The sequence below is a fragment of the Chrysochloris asiatica genome, unplaced genomic scaffold, assembly GCF_000296735.1.
Source record: "Chrysochloris asiatica unplaced genomic scaffold, ChrAsi1.0 scaffold00007, whole genome shotgun sequence".
In the NCBI taxonomy this organism is placed as follows: domain Eukaryota; kingdom Metazoa; phylum Chordata; class Mammalia; order Afrosoricida; family Chrysochloridae; genus Chrysochloris; species Chrysochloris asiatica.
The window spans coordinates 36,415,951-36,429,965 of record NW_006408525.1 but is presented as its reverse complement, the minus strand read 5'-3'; the positions used below and the strand labels follow the sequence as shown (position 1 = coordinate 36,429,965).

At 42.8% G+C, this 14,015-nt stretch overlaps 1 protein-coding gene across 2 annotated transcripts in view; it reads left to right on the top strand.

Annotated features, from left to right (window-relative positions):
- PITPNC1 (phosphatidylinositol transfer protein, cytoplasmic 1) overlaps positions 1-14,015 on the top strand; it is a 366,383-nt gene that overhangs the window by 195,018 nt on the left and 157,350 nt on the right. For both annotated transcript variants that reach the window (XM_006833590.1, XM_006833591.1), the window contains 2 exons: positions 11,209-11,297; positions 12,924-12,931. In XM_006833590.1, the coding sequence (XP_006833653.1) occupies positions 11,209-11,297; positions 12,924-12,931 (97 nt within the window). The remainder of the gene's footprint in view (positions 1-11,208; positions 11,298-12,923; positions 12,932-14,015) is intronic.

The window sequence follows — 14,015 nt, the reverse complement described above, 5'->3', positions numbered from 1 at the left end:
CAGCCCCTGCAGTCTCTTCCTGCTAGGCAGCGTCTCCCCATCGACCTGGTCTCCAGACACCTCTCACCCCGCCGCTCCGTGGTCTGGGTTTCATTTAACACCTCCACCAGGTCTGCACAGTTCTTGCACATCGTTTAACCGCTGCCCTCCATGATAGAAGCCCATGATAGAAAATAGGTAGGTAGATAGAATTGAGCCATTTATGTAAATTTAAAAAAATATACAGAATAATCCTACATTTTTCTACATATATGCCCATGCACCTTAGACACATATACTATAGAGATAGTTATACAAAGGAAGACTCCCAGCAAGATGGATTGGCAAAGTGGCAGCATCAGTGGGCTCAAGTGTGGCAACAATTGTGAGGTTGGCCCAGGACCGGGCAGTGTTTACTTCTATTGTTCACAGGGTCACTATGAGTCGGTACCTACTCGATGGCACCTAACAATAACAACAACGCTACATATAAAAGTATAAAAGCATGAATGAACCGTCCCCAGTAGTTAGTGTTAGTACCTGTGGGGGAGAGGAAGGGGAGTGACGTACAGTGGTAGTAAACCTTCAACTGTACTTATAATAGCGTCTTTTTTTTTTTTTTAACAGAAAGATCCATCACAAATACAGAAAACATTCACTTGTCATATCTGGGTGGTAATGTTGAAATTCACAGAATTGTATACTCAGAAAGGAGTTGATTTAATGTATGGTAATTTAAAAATTAATGTTAAAACTACTTATGCTCAAGTACAACTGAATGATTGACTGTTTGAAGGACGTAGTTAATCATTTCTTCCCTAAACGGAGCTGGTTTTAGTGTTTCAGTCTCTGAGGCCCTGTGTCCATCTTGCACGTTCCCACAACACACTGGGTCCTGAGGGTAAATCTGGAGCGGTAGTAGCGACAATGCTCCCAGTGCCCACTTAATCCTCTTAAAAAAAAACAAAACCCTTTTTATTGTGATTTGGGTGAAAGTTTACAAAGCAAATTCAACAATTCATACATGTTTTGTTTTGTGACATTGATTATAATCCCAAAGTAATAGGACTGTTTCCACTAAGTTAATCATTTCCGTTGGTCATTCTTTCTTATTCCTTCCTGCCTTCTGTGCTTTATGCCCGGGCAAATTGCTACCCTTTGGGTCTCATATGGCTGCTTGTTCTAAGGAGCGTGCTACATCCCTGTGGTATTGCTCCCCTTATGGGGTTTGTCTATCATTTAGCCGGAAGTTGGTCCCAGGGGGCAGGTTCAGGTCCAAAGGCTGAAGTCTTAGGGGTTCCTTCAGTCTCTCTCAGACCTACAAGTGTGTCATTTTATGATTTGAGATTTTGTTCTGTATTTTCTCCCCCTCTACCCAGCACTTCCTATTGTGATCCCTTTCCGCCCTGGTCTGCAGGGGGTAGCCAGGCATCATCTGGTTTGTCTGGTGTCGGGATTGTGCAGACTAAGGTCCAAATGGTCCATTAGTCCTTTGGACTAATTGTTTCCATACGGCATCTTTGCTCTGGACAAGGAGGGACCCATAATTGCAGCTTAGATGGTTGGTTGTTCATTAGTTTTTAAGACCCTAGTTACTACTCAGCAAAGTACGATATCGAACATTGTCTTTGTGGACTGGGTCATGCCCGTTGATCTTGGTGTGCCCTGACACTAGGGTCCTGAGCCCCCAAGCCCAGTGACTCATTTCTTCAAGGTGTTTGGTAGGACTAAGATGTTTTCATCACTTTGTCCCATGTCCATTTAATACTTTACGAGTAAAGATATCATTGTCCTATGGCTCTGACCGGAGTCCTGGTGTGGCACTGTGAGTTAATGGGCTGGACTGAAAAATTGGTTTGAACCACAAGGTTGGCAGTTCAGTCTCACCAGCTGCTCCTCGGAAACCCTATACAGAGTTGCTTTGGGTCAGAACTGACTTGATGGCACTGAACAACAACAATAGATCTGAGTTCACAGAACATGTGACTTAGCTGGCATAATGAATGGATTCTCTTTCTTCTGTGAATCCAGATGTGAAGCCAAATCACATTCAGAAACTGAGCTCAAAATCTGTGTCATTAGGTCTCATTCTCCAATTTATGTGGAAAATAGAAAATTGCTCAAAGGGGAGTTTGAACAACAATCAATTACCATTCTTAAATAAAGACAGATCAAACCACTCATCTCTCCGTGAACAGTCAGGTTGACTAGTGTAGCACTGTAGGATCAGCACTAGACTGCTAACCACAAGGTCAGCAGTTAAAATCCACCAGTTGCCCCTAGGAAACCCTATACAAGGTAATTATGAGTCCGAATGCGCTGGACAGGACTCAACAACAAGAAGAAGGTATCTGTAAAGAATGAATGGGAGACAAGCTAGAATCAGTTTCAGGCCGCATCGGTAAAGGGTCATAGTTGCAAGCAAGGGAACTAAGTCTGTCTTGAGCAGAAAAGACATCTAGTGGCAGGATATAAGGGAGCCACAGAATAATCTAGAGACTTGAGAATGGGCAGGAATCAGGACAGCTCCAGGACCAAGGACAGCAGATGATCACCCTCTTTAGACAGATGCTTCATTTTGCCTCCTCTGCCCCACACCACACTGCCTCACACCTCCAGTCACCACCACTGCCATGGTGGATCCTCATCGTCCCTTGCTTTGCTTTCCATCATTTGTTCCAAAGTACCAAACATAAGCATCCCATTGGAGAAACGATGAAGCCTATTTCTAGCTTTGTTTTTCAGTCATGAAGTGTCATGTTCTTCACCAACATGGCTGCTGGATTAATCAGGCTGTGTTGGCAGCTGCCAGTCAGGAAGGCTGCCAGTTTCTAATGGTGATCCCACTGAATGCCTGAATTCAATTTGCATGGAGAACACAACAGTTCTCCCACCACGTGGCTCTGGCCTTCCTTGGCAACCTTCCCTGGTCTCTGATGGCTCTGGATAGGAGAGAGTTTAAAAGCCAGGCACCATGTTTAACTGAGCAAACAAAACCTCCAGTTGGTAGCTTTACCTAATAGCTCATTGGTGAGTTGTGTTGCCATGGTTTGGGTCTTTTCCACTCTGTCTTTTCTATTCTCCCAGGTCTCTGATCTTCTTCAGAGTAGGAAGAGCTCACTGCCCAAGCTAGAGGAAGTGTCAGAGCCTTAGATTAAATCCTACTAGTTTATGTTCATGTGATTTTCAAAAATATTTCTGTCCATTATTGACTTCCAAAGGTACAGAGACAATATTCATTCATTCATTCAATATCTACTGAGTGCTTGCTCTGCTAGACAGCATTCTAGGTGTTTGCGATCCAGTGGGGAACATAATAAAGATCCCCACTGTCATACTTTCCTTGGACTGGATGACAAAATATTGCATATTTGGTGGGCTTATAAGACCATAAGCTTATTGTCTCACAGTTCTGGAGATGAGAAGTATAACTCTGCCTTTCTGAGGACCCAGATCTGTTCTGTGCCTCTCTCCTAGCTTCTCCTGGCTCCTAGAAATTCTTGGTGCTCCTTCGCTTGAAGCTGCATCTGTCTCCATCATTACATAGTCATCCTTCCTCTACCTGTCACTGGGTACCTTCTCATCTTTTATAGTCAGAAGTTATATAGGATTTGGACCTACCCTTTTCCAGTATGACCTCTTGTTAACTTCATATAACATCTTTTAAAGATCCTATTTCCAAGCAAGGTCCCATTCACAGGCTTAGGACCACAACATACCATTTTGGGTGATGCAGATCTGTCCACAGCACCTGCCTTGACAAAACTTATACTGCAGTTGAAAGTGACAGACAAAAACTGTCATGATTATAATACTTAAAAACATGATATAGTATTTTGTTGTTGTAAGTACTGTAGAGTTGGTTCCAACCCATAGTGACCCTATAGTAGTGGTGGGTGTGAAACATCAGCATTGTGGTTAGCAGTCCAGTGCTTATCCTACAGCGCCACACCAGGACTCCTGTAGTATTTTGTGCCTTCGTATCGGTTCCGACTCATAGTGATTGTGTATAGGGTTTCTGAGGAGCAGCTGGTGGGTTTGAATCGTCAGCCTCATGGGTCAAACTGACCTCGAGGTTGAGTGCTTATCGTGGTATATTTAGTTGTTGTTGTTATGATGTGCTGTTGAGTTGGTTCCCACCCATAACGACCCTGTATAGGATTCCCAAGGTGAATGGTGAGCTTGAACTGTTGACCTTGAAGTTCAAACTGACTTTGCAGTCCAGTGCATTAACCCACAGCACCACACCAGGGCTCCTGTGTATTTTGGAAGGTGATAAATAGAGCAGGACTTGTAAAGGTCTTCTTCCCTAAGTACTTTTCAGTCCAGGTTATTCTATTCCCTACTCATCTAAATACTTAAGAACTGGCCAGGGTTGTTCGTGCTGCCAGCCCCGCTGTGCTCTACCCCTCATCTACTCCCATGAGATATCATAGAAATGGAATTTTTAGAGTTGGTTGGAATGTTAGCATCCAGAAAAGCATGTTCCCTGAATTCTGCTGACTTATGTGGCCTGCTCCCTGTGTTTTTCCCAGCACTCTAGCCACATTACCTTCATGCCACTTGAGTGGAACCTTCCAAGAGCTATTAGCAGGCATGGTCCCCTTTCTTGGAATCCCCATGTAAACTATCTTTGTAAGAGGGAGATCGATGGTAGTGTGGGTAATGTCCAAGTTCAAGGAACTCGGTTTCTGGAACTTTCTGTGGCCAACACCCCACCAGCCCTGCCTCCCACAGGTTTGGAAACACAGCTGTCCTCTTTGCTGCCACCTAAGGAATTAGATGAAAATCAGCATGACAAGATCAGCCAGAACAAGCATGTAGAAGAGGGGCTGTATCAGAGCAACTGGATGAGAAATGTAAGAGACCTCAGAAATCACTGTACGTGGTCCAGCAGGGGAGCAAAAGATTAGCAGCAAATAATTGTACAACTCCAGGTTCCGTGCAAAGAAGAAAACAAAAGGTCAGAATTGCAGTCCAGGAGCGGAGATCCTTGGGACCATCGAGGGAGAAGAGTGGAGTGCGGGACCCTACCCAGAAAATCAGTGATGCCAGAGATGGAAACAGAGACGATGACATGGAGAGATGGATCGGCTGGGGATTCTAGACCCAGAGAGGGAGAGGAGCTGTGTTATGATGACTTGGGGGCAGACTTGTAATGTGTACCCTTTGGTTGGTTAATGATGCATGGAGGGGATTGTAACCATGGCAACAGAAAAGATGTATGATAGGATGAATGTAAATCTAATGTTCTCCCATGTAAACTATCACATAATTTACAATAAAACATTAAAATAAATAAATAAATAAAGGTCTGGGTATCTTCTCCTGGATCAGTGAAAAGGAGCAAATGAAGGCAACAGAATCCTTTTTAAAAAAATATATGTTTTAAATGAGCTCTAGCTATTTGAACATAAAGTCGGTGCTGAAAGTAGCAGGTTTTATGGGTGCTCTGCTGAAGAGAGACTTCCACGTCAAAGCCCTGCCCATGTTCACTCAGAAGAGCCATTGTTCTACTGGAGATGTTGAAGTCTCAGGTTTCCAGGGAAGACCATCATAATTCTGACCCCTGTAGAGAAAATGAAGTTAGATTCCATTTAGACCGTTATTTACCCTGATGATGTTCAGTACCTCCTGGAGCAAACTTCATATTCTCCAGTGTGCATACAGCGCAATGTGAGGTTAGATATTGGGAAGAATTCAATGGTAATCTCGATGGTAAAGCACCAGAAGCTTCTAATGAATGGAACAGTTTAGTTGTCAGTTCCTGGAGCTCTTTATGAATTAGGTAAACACTCTTAACATGAGAGCAATTCAGATTATACCCATTGGGCTTTCTCATTAGGCCAACTGTGGTTTACGGAACCTGGGGAATTTATGAGATGAGAGAGAAATGATATGAGAAGGCCAAAGGGACCATAGCATATCACTTATGCCTAGGACAAAGTTTCTCAACCTTGGCACTGTTGATATTCTGTGGTGGGTGGTTTATCTGAGGGGGGCTGTCCTGTACATTGTCGATGTTGAACAACATCCCTGTTGGCCTCTACCCACTAGATGCCAGTTGTACCTCCCATAAAATCAACTAAACCCACTGCCATAGAGTCGGTTCTGACTCATAGTGACCCTGCATAGGGTTTCCGAGTCTGTAAATCTTTACAGGAGCAGAAAGCCTCATCTATCTCCCACAGAGCAGCCACTGGTGAGCTTGAACTGCCGATCTTGAGGTTAGCAGTCCAGTGCTTATTCACAATGCCACAATAATTCCCGTTTGATAACCAAATGTCTCCAGACATAGCCAAGTGTCCTTTGAGGGGCAAAAATTCCCCCTGTTGAGAATCACTAGCTGAGAGTGAACACCCATCCCAGCAAACCAGGGCCAAGTTGGTCACCATATTAAACTGATGATATGTTCTAGTTCATAAAAGTTGAAAAGGTAAGAAACCATTTGAGAAACGTATCTCCAGGAGGCATCAACAAAAGCAATTAGGAATATGATACAGGTGTTTTCAGATTCTGTCAAAGCTTTAAGAATTTGATCCTCTTCTTCATGGGTGTGTCCAAGCCTTGGTGGCATGGGGCATTGGGGTGTTCGAGCCTGGCCACTGGGTGAAGAATACAGATAGATTCAAACCATGCTGCTTTTCTGGAAGAGAGATTCTGTTTGACACTTGTAGTGAGTTTGAATGACAGACTTTTTCTTAGAATTGTAGGCTGTGTGACAGTATACATCATGAAAGTGACAGCAACAGTGGGGACTAATTTAATTCCGTTTTCCTTCACAGGCCCTGATAAATCATTGCTGCGGGGAAAAATAAATTTTACTTCCTTAGACAAAAGTGATTCGAATAATGGTGTGTGCTAGAGAAAGAGGGGGCTGAGAGAAGTTCCGTTAGTGGTCTTAAAAATATTTAAATCATGTATTATTAAAGTTGTTGCAAATGCGTCTTGCATCTGCCCCAGTAAATGCCGTCAACCAGAAAAGGCCACCTTTCCAGGCTAATGAGAAGAGTTGCTTAAAACCCTATTGGCCATCTTGGCTAAATGGTTGTGTTTGTAAGGTATCTCATTGGAAAGGATAATTGATTAGAATGCCACATACCCTGCATGAGTTGGCGGGTAAAAGAGCTAAAACAGAGATGCTCGAGTTTGGAGCCCTGACCATTTTACAAACAGGAAAAGTCTCAACATGAATAAGAAATTGCCTTTGTGTTTTCATTTTTCTCCCAGAAAATGATTGTTGCTTAGGAATATGGTTCTGCTGGGAGGCTTTTTTAAAATGATGTAGGGAATTATTCATGAGGTGTTCTGGCCCGAGAATGCTGAGAATACAGAAACTATTGGATTTGAGAGTGGGAACAATGGGGGTGAAATTCCATTTCCCAATGGGAGAGGTGAATTGGCCCTAAAACTTGTAAGAAGACAGATGTACTTTATGTAAGCTAAGCAGTGCCTTTGGGGGAAATTTCTAGCTCTGTTTCAGGCCATTAAAAGCAGAAAAAAACCAATGGCTAGGGTGATGGTAGTTCCACATGGTAAATGTAATTAATGTCACTGGAATATATACATTTAAAAATGGTTCTTTTTTTTTTTTAAGCTAATTGCTGAAGAAACGCAAGGCATTGGGATAACTTGTAAGTGCTTGCTGATTTCAGATGAATAAAAATCTGACTTTACCTGTTGTTGTTGGGTGCCATTGAGTCGGTACTGACTCATAGTGACCCTATGCACAACAGAACGAAACACCGCCTGGTCCTGGGCCAAACTCACAATTGTTAGCCACACTTGAGCCCATTGATACTGCCACTTTACCAATCCATCTCGCTGGGGGTCTTCCTCTTTTTCTCTGACCCTCCACCTTACCAAACATGATATCCTTCTCCAGCGACTGGTCCCTCCTGACAATATGTCCGAAGTATGAAAGACGAAGTTTGGTCATCTTGGCCTCAAAGGAGCACTCCAGCTGCACTTTGAACTTTACCTAGCAGGAGAGAAAACAAAAAGACTCAGAGTGATGTTGTGAAGGGATGGAAGTGTAGATACATGGTTGGCCCTGCTGTTAATCATTGAAGCTGAGAGGTGATGTACACCGGACTTCATTACAGTATCCTCTCTGCTTTTGCATGGACCTGTACAAAACCTGTGCAAGGTGGGAACGTTTGAGAGAGGGAAAACCCAAATATTTCCCACTAATAGAGAGCAATAGAAAAATGATCAGGTGGCGCCATGTCAGAGGCGAAAATGCAGCAAAAGCTGAATTAAAACAAGACTTGTCCCATCAGTCAAGTTCCATCTCTCACAAGTTTCACTTTATTTGAAGTCTTTTCACAGTCAAAATGTTTAAAGCACACTCCCGAGCACACGCGTAGACGCCGTCTTTCTGGTCTACCCATTGGTGTGGTCAAACCCACTGGTTTAGGGGACAAGCTAGGGGAAACCAAGGGCTTATTTTCCATAAACAAACCCAGTGTGATCTCCCCCGCCCCCATTAAGGTCAACCCCATTTGCACTCAAATTTCAATGACTGATAGAATAAAGCATCATCCACAAAAGCTATAAAAATTCCTATGAGGGAGCACCCCGTCCATTTGAGCCTCATTTGAGTGGTGTGAACGTACGGTAAATGAACAGTTCCTGCAGAGATGATTTTATCGGGGCGAGCCATTCTGCAGTTGAGCAGCAAGAATTGTACATGAATTATCAGACTCCTTCAGCTGGCTTCTTACAGCCCACCTGAGAGCAATGGCCTTCTTCTGACACTCACCCCAGCCTTGGGGGAGTTCTGATTTCCCGTTTGTTTTAACCCTGATAAACATCCCAGGGCTTTGGGTTAGGTCCGGCCAACCGTTGAAAATGCATATTTGTCTGTTTAAAAGCAGGGCCTGGAGACTGTCAGAAATAAGAGAATCAACTTGAGAAGACATAAAAGATACACAGTGTTTTATGGGCTCTGGATATCATTGAAATTCCACATTCAAGAGGAGTTTGGGGATTGGGGTTCTATTGGCTTGATGTTATCCCCTCTTAGAATTCAAAACTGTTTCTTAATGTTCCTTATTGCCAACATGTAGCCTTCGGAGCTGTGACCATTTGTCCTTTCTTTGGGTCTGAAACACTACTGGCCATCAGCTTCCCAGACAGTTAGTTCTAAGCAGTAGAAAGGAAAAGAGACAAAGTGGTAGAGTCTCTCAGAAGACAGAAGACCCCAGGGCATAACACTGGGGACAGATAAAACCACACAGCTAGCTATATATTGTTGATGTGAAGCGCCGTCAAGTCGGTTCAGACTCGTAGTGACCCTGTACAGGGTTTCCGAGGAGCCGTTGATAAGTTTGAGCCGCTGGTTTTGCAGTTAGCTTTGCAGTTAGCAGTCCAGTGCTTAACCTACAGCGCCACACCAGGACTCCAGCTATATTTTAAGGAATGCAAAATATTATATATCGAGCTACAATAGTTCAGAAGTTCTCCGGGTGAGGACTGTGCTGTAGGATGTGCCTCGGAAGGAAAACCAGACAAAACAAAACGTAATTAGTATTTGGTTGACAAAAGATCTGGGGCTTGCGCCCTTGAGATTTCCTTGTTTTGAGAATTTGTTTTCTGCAAATGACTGACTGGTTGCAGCTCCTGGGGAATGCTTCTGTCATTGGATTAGTTTCCTGGGGCTTCCATAGCACATTACCACCAATTCAGTGGGTTGAAACAGCAGAGATATATTCTCTCACAGTTTTGGAGGCCAGACATCCAAAATCACAGTGTTAGCAGGCTGGCTTCGCTGTGAGTGAGAATCTGTTTCATGCCCCACTCGGAGCTTCTGGTGGTGACTGGCCATCTTTGACATTTCTTGGCCTGTAGACACATCACTCCAGTCTCTGCCTGTGTCCTCATGTGGCTGTCATCTCTGTGTATTTCTGATCAAGTCCCCCTCTCCTTTTTTTAGAGGGACACTGGTCACTGGATATAGGGCCTGCCCAGTTCATTCAGGAAAATACCATCTAGAGTTCCGAAGCTTAATTGCATGCGCAAAACTCCAATTTCCAAATTCACAGGTTAGGATTTGGACATATATTTTTGGGAAGACACAATTCAACCCACTACAGTCTTCATCGGGCTGTATTTTGCTCTTCTTCATATCTCTAAAGTTACTATTCTCTGCTGTTTTTTGTCTGCTTTCGAAACACACTCGTGTGTGTTGTTAGGGTAAAACCTGGTTGTGATGTTTGCTCCTGTCCCTTCTACCCCTGTTTGGATTTGAACATCCTTTCCTACCACTTCCATAGCACAATCCCTAGAAGGCTGAGCCCATGACAAAGGCCTCAAGACAAAAAAACAAAACAAAACAAAACACTTCATTGCCATGGAGTCAGATGATCTCTGGATTCAGATGGGATTATTTAAGGTCATATTTTGGCTCTTGTGCTTGGTTTAATTTCCTTCAGCCATGGAGTCGGTTCTGACTCATCGGGTTTGTGAGGCTGGAAGTCTTTACGAGAGCAGAAAGCCTAATCTTTTCTCTTGTGGAGCAGCTGGTGGATTTGAATTGTTGATCTTGTAGTTAGTAGTCCAGTGCTTATCCTGCAGTACCACCAGGGCCCCTGTGACAAAGACCAGGATCTAACACTTCCAACGTGGCCCCCTCCCCAACCCTGAATTGTCACATTCAAATCAAAGAGGACATGTTTATAATCCCATGAGGCCCCCACACCACACTGTAACTTGCTGCCTTTACACATTTTAAGAGTATGTGAATACGCACAGAAAATGATTCACTATGGCTCTGTAAACCATTGAGTGACCATGGAGAGAAAATATGCCTTTAAAACTACGTATTTTCATTAGCAGATGTGGTAGCATACTGAGATCCTAGCATAGTTAGGAGGTAGGAGTCGGCCTGCTAAACTCAAGGACAGCAGTTTGAAACTGTCAGCAGCTCTGCAGGGAAAAGATAAGGCTTTCTACACCCGCATTTTTGTTGTTGTTGTTAAGTGCCATTGAGTCTGTTCTAACTCATAGAGACCCTGTATAGGGTTTCCAAGGAGTGGCTGAAACTTGAACCACTGACAAGCTTGCAGTTGAGCACATTAACCCGCAGCGCCACACCAGGACTCCAGCCTAAGAAATCCTATACAGGGTTGCTATGAGCTGGAACCGACTCCGTAACATATAACCAACCAACCAACCAACTGAGATTCTAAACAGACTCTAATTGATTTTTCCTTTCTTTCCTCTTAGCAAACTGCCTAGTTGGGCTAGAGCTGTTGTCCCCAAAATATTTTACGTTACCGAGAAGGCTTGGAACTATTATCCCTACACAATTACAGGTAAGTCACATGTACAACCAGTATTTCACTTGTAGCAAATGCAAGGATATAGCAGAACTTGAGTTTCACTGATTGAGGATGGATTATCTGTGGAACAACATTCCAAATCTGCATGGTCCTCACTGTCTGTACCCAATTTCTCAATAGCCAGGAGGCCTTTAGAAACAGACCACCAATAACTCATGGATTGCTCCACAAACGTCATGTTCTTCCAATCAGAGCTGAACACATGTTAGCATCTGGAGAGTAACTTTGATTTCGTACAAGAATCAGATGACATTTATGTTCCATCCCTAGCCGATCCTCTCCAAAGCAATCTGGGCAGAGATGATGCTGTTTGACACTTTGTGCCATGGGTGAGGACTTAACTAGGACCCTGCCTATTGCTGGTCTTCACCTGACCAGGTAGATCCACTTTAGATGGACTGTAAGCTTATGCTATGTGTACCTACTTGTACCAGACCTATGGAGACAAAGAAAACTTTGTTCCCTGACTTTCTGAAGAGGGAAGATGGGTTAACCCAGAATTATATATTTTTAACTTTACTAACAGACCTCAGGTAGGGCTCATAGTTTGGTCCGTGGTCTAAAGATGCCAACAGAGAGAGGGAGGGAGAAAAGTTTGACTGCCTGGTTTGTCCGAAGGACTTGTTCCTCCCAATATCTCAGCCAATGGGAGCTCCTGCCTTAGGACATCGACACTGTTGATGGCAGTGATGCTGGGATGGCAGGGTTGGTGAGGTTTAAGCCAAGCCATTCCATCTTCCTTCTCAGATTGCTTGATGGCGAAGGAAGAGGAGGGCCTTTTTAATGGAATTTCTAGGGATTTCATGATCCTTATTGCGCCCTATTTCCTCAGTAATCCCCAAGTCATTTGAGAGGATGGTTTGTTGATAATTTTGACTGTTTTTGTTTTGTTTTCTTTTACATTCCATTACCCCCCTCTCCCCCTCCTAAAAACAAAAATAAACAAACAAAACAACTTTGTATAAACTTTGTACAAAAGCTTCTGTTGGCTATCTCTGTCCCAAGCTACTTCCTTTGCTCTTGGCTAATAGGAAGACTTTGAAGGTTGCCTTCTCTTCCACTTGTGAAGCAGCGGTAATAAACTCTCTGCACTCCATGCTTCACTTAGAAACTATGGCCCCAAATTAGGGAGGTTTGGTTCCTGCCCTCAAAGACATTAAAATTCAAGATCCCACGCCAGCATCATCATATCTAACTTCACTTATTGGTAATAAAAGTTGCTTTCCCACTTAAAACTATTTCCTTTGTGGTTAATTAAATGCTCTACTGGAATCATTAGTCTTCAATTCTGTTGTTATAACGCCAATGCTTTGGCTTTTAATTAGCCGCAAACCTATAGGCTAATTGAATCTTGTCTTATGTCTTTATCTGGTCAACCACAGAAGTATCATGTGTAAGGGTTTTAAGAGTAAATGTGGAGACTCTTGGTATTTATGAAAGGTTACATTTTTGGAAGGTTTCTTGATCATATCTTTAATAATTGAAACTCACCAGTACTTGTTAGTTCTTGTGGTTTCATATTGTACAGAAGCATGGTTATATCACCATTTTGTCTCTCTTTTTCTTTCCCCTCTCCTCCAAATGAACATCTGGGATCAGAATACACAGTAAGTTTCATTTACTCATTTTTAAATATTTCGTTTAAGATTAGTGGTGTAATTGGAGCTTCCCTATACTGCTCTTCTTATCACTGCAGTAAAAAATAGGATAATTCAGATCACAAGTATTTCAATGTAGACTATTACATAGTTATGTATAATACAAGAACTTGAACGTTCTCATTTGTTAAAGAATATGAATATAAATTTAAACTGCCTTGATAGTCACTTCGCATAATTCACTTTTGCTTGTAATAAAAAGCTTTACTGCTTTGTTTGTGATAGTTCATTGTAGCAGGAAAAAACTTTCAGGAATCATGATATTAAAGAAATAGTGATGGTTCTCAGTAGAAAGTGGGGCTGATCCTTAGGCAGTGCCTTGATTGTTTACTGGACAACCTTGTAACTGCGAAGACACCCAGCAAAATACTTTACTCAGAGCTCTCATTGAGACAGTGTCTGTGACTTGGTAAAAAAAAATCATTTGAATTTTTCCTAAAAGACTAATGTTATCATTTAACACTTAAAAAGGGGGGAGAAAAGGAACCCTATAATATCCTTGTATATTTTCATTAGGATCATTTTTCTCAATTGCCACCAACTGACACTATCATAATAAGGAAATGGTTAACGGAATTGTGGTGGAATTGAATTTTTGATCTTTAATAAAAATAACCAAAGGAAAGGAAGAGACCATGAAAGAGAAAGGAAGAAAATGATTCATCTTATCCCTGGTATGACCACAGTACCTGGCCCAATAGGTGCTCGATATAGTTATTGAATACCAGCATGAATGCATGAATAATGATGTTGTTGTTAGGTACCATTGAGTCAGCACCGACTCATAGTGACTCCATGCCCAGCAGAATGAAACACTGCCCGGTCCTAAACCAACCTCAATTGTTGCTTAACCTGAGCTCATAGCTGCTGCCACTGTGCCAATTCATCTTGCTGGGGGTCTTCCATTTTTCCTCCGGCCCTTCACTTTACCAACCATGATATCCTTCTCCAGTGACCCTCCCCTCTTGATAATATGTCTGAAGTATGAGAGACAAAGTTTGGCCATCCTGGCCTCCAAGGAGCACTCTGGCTG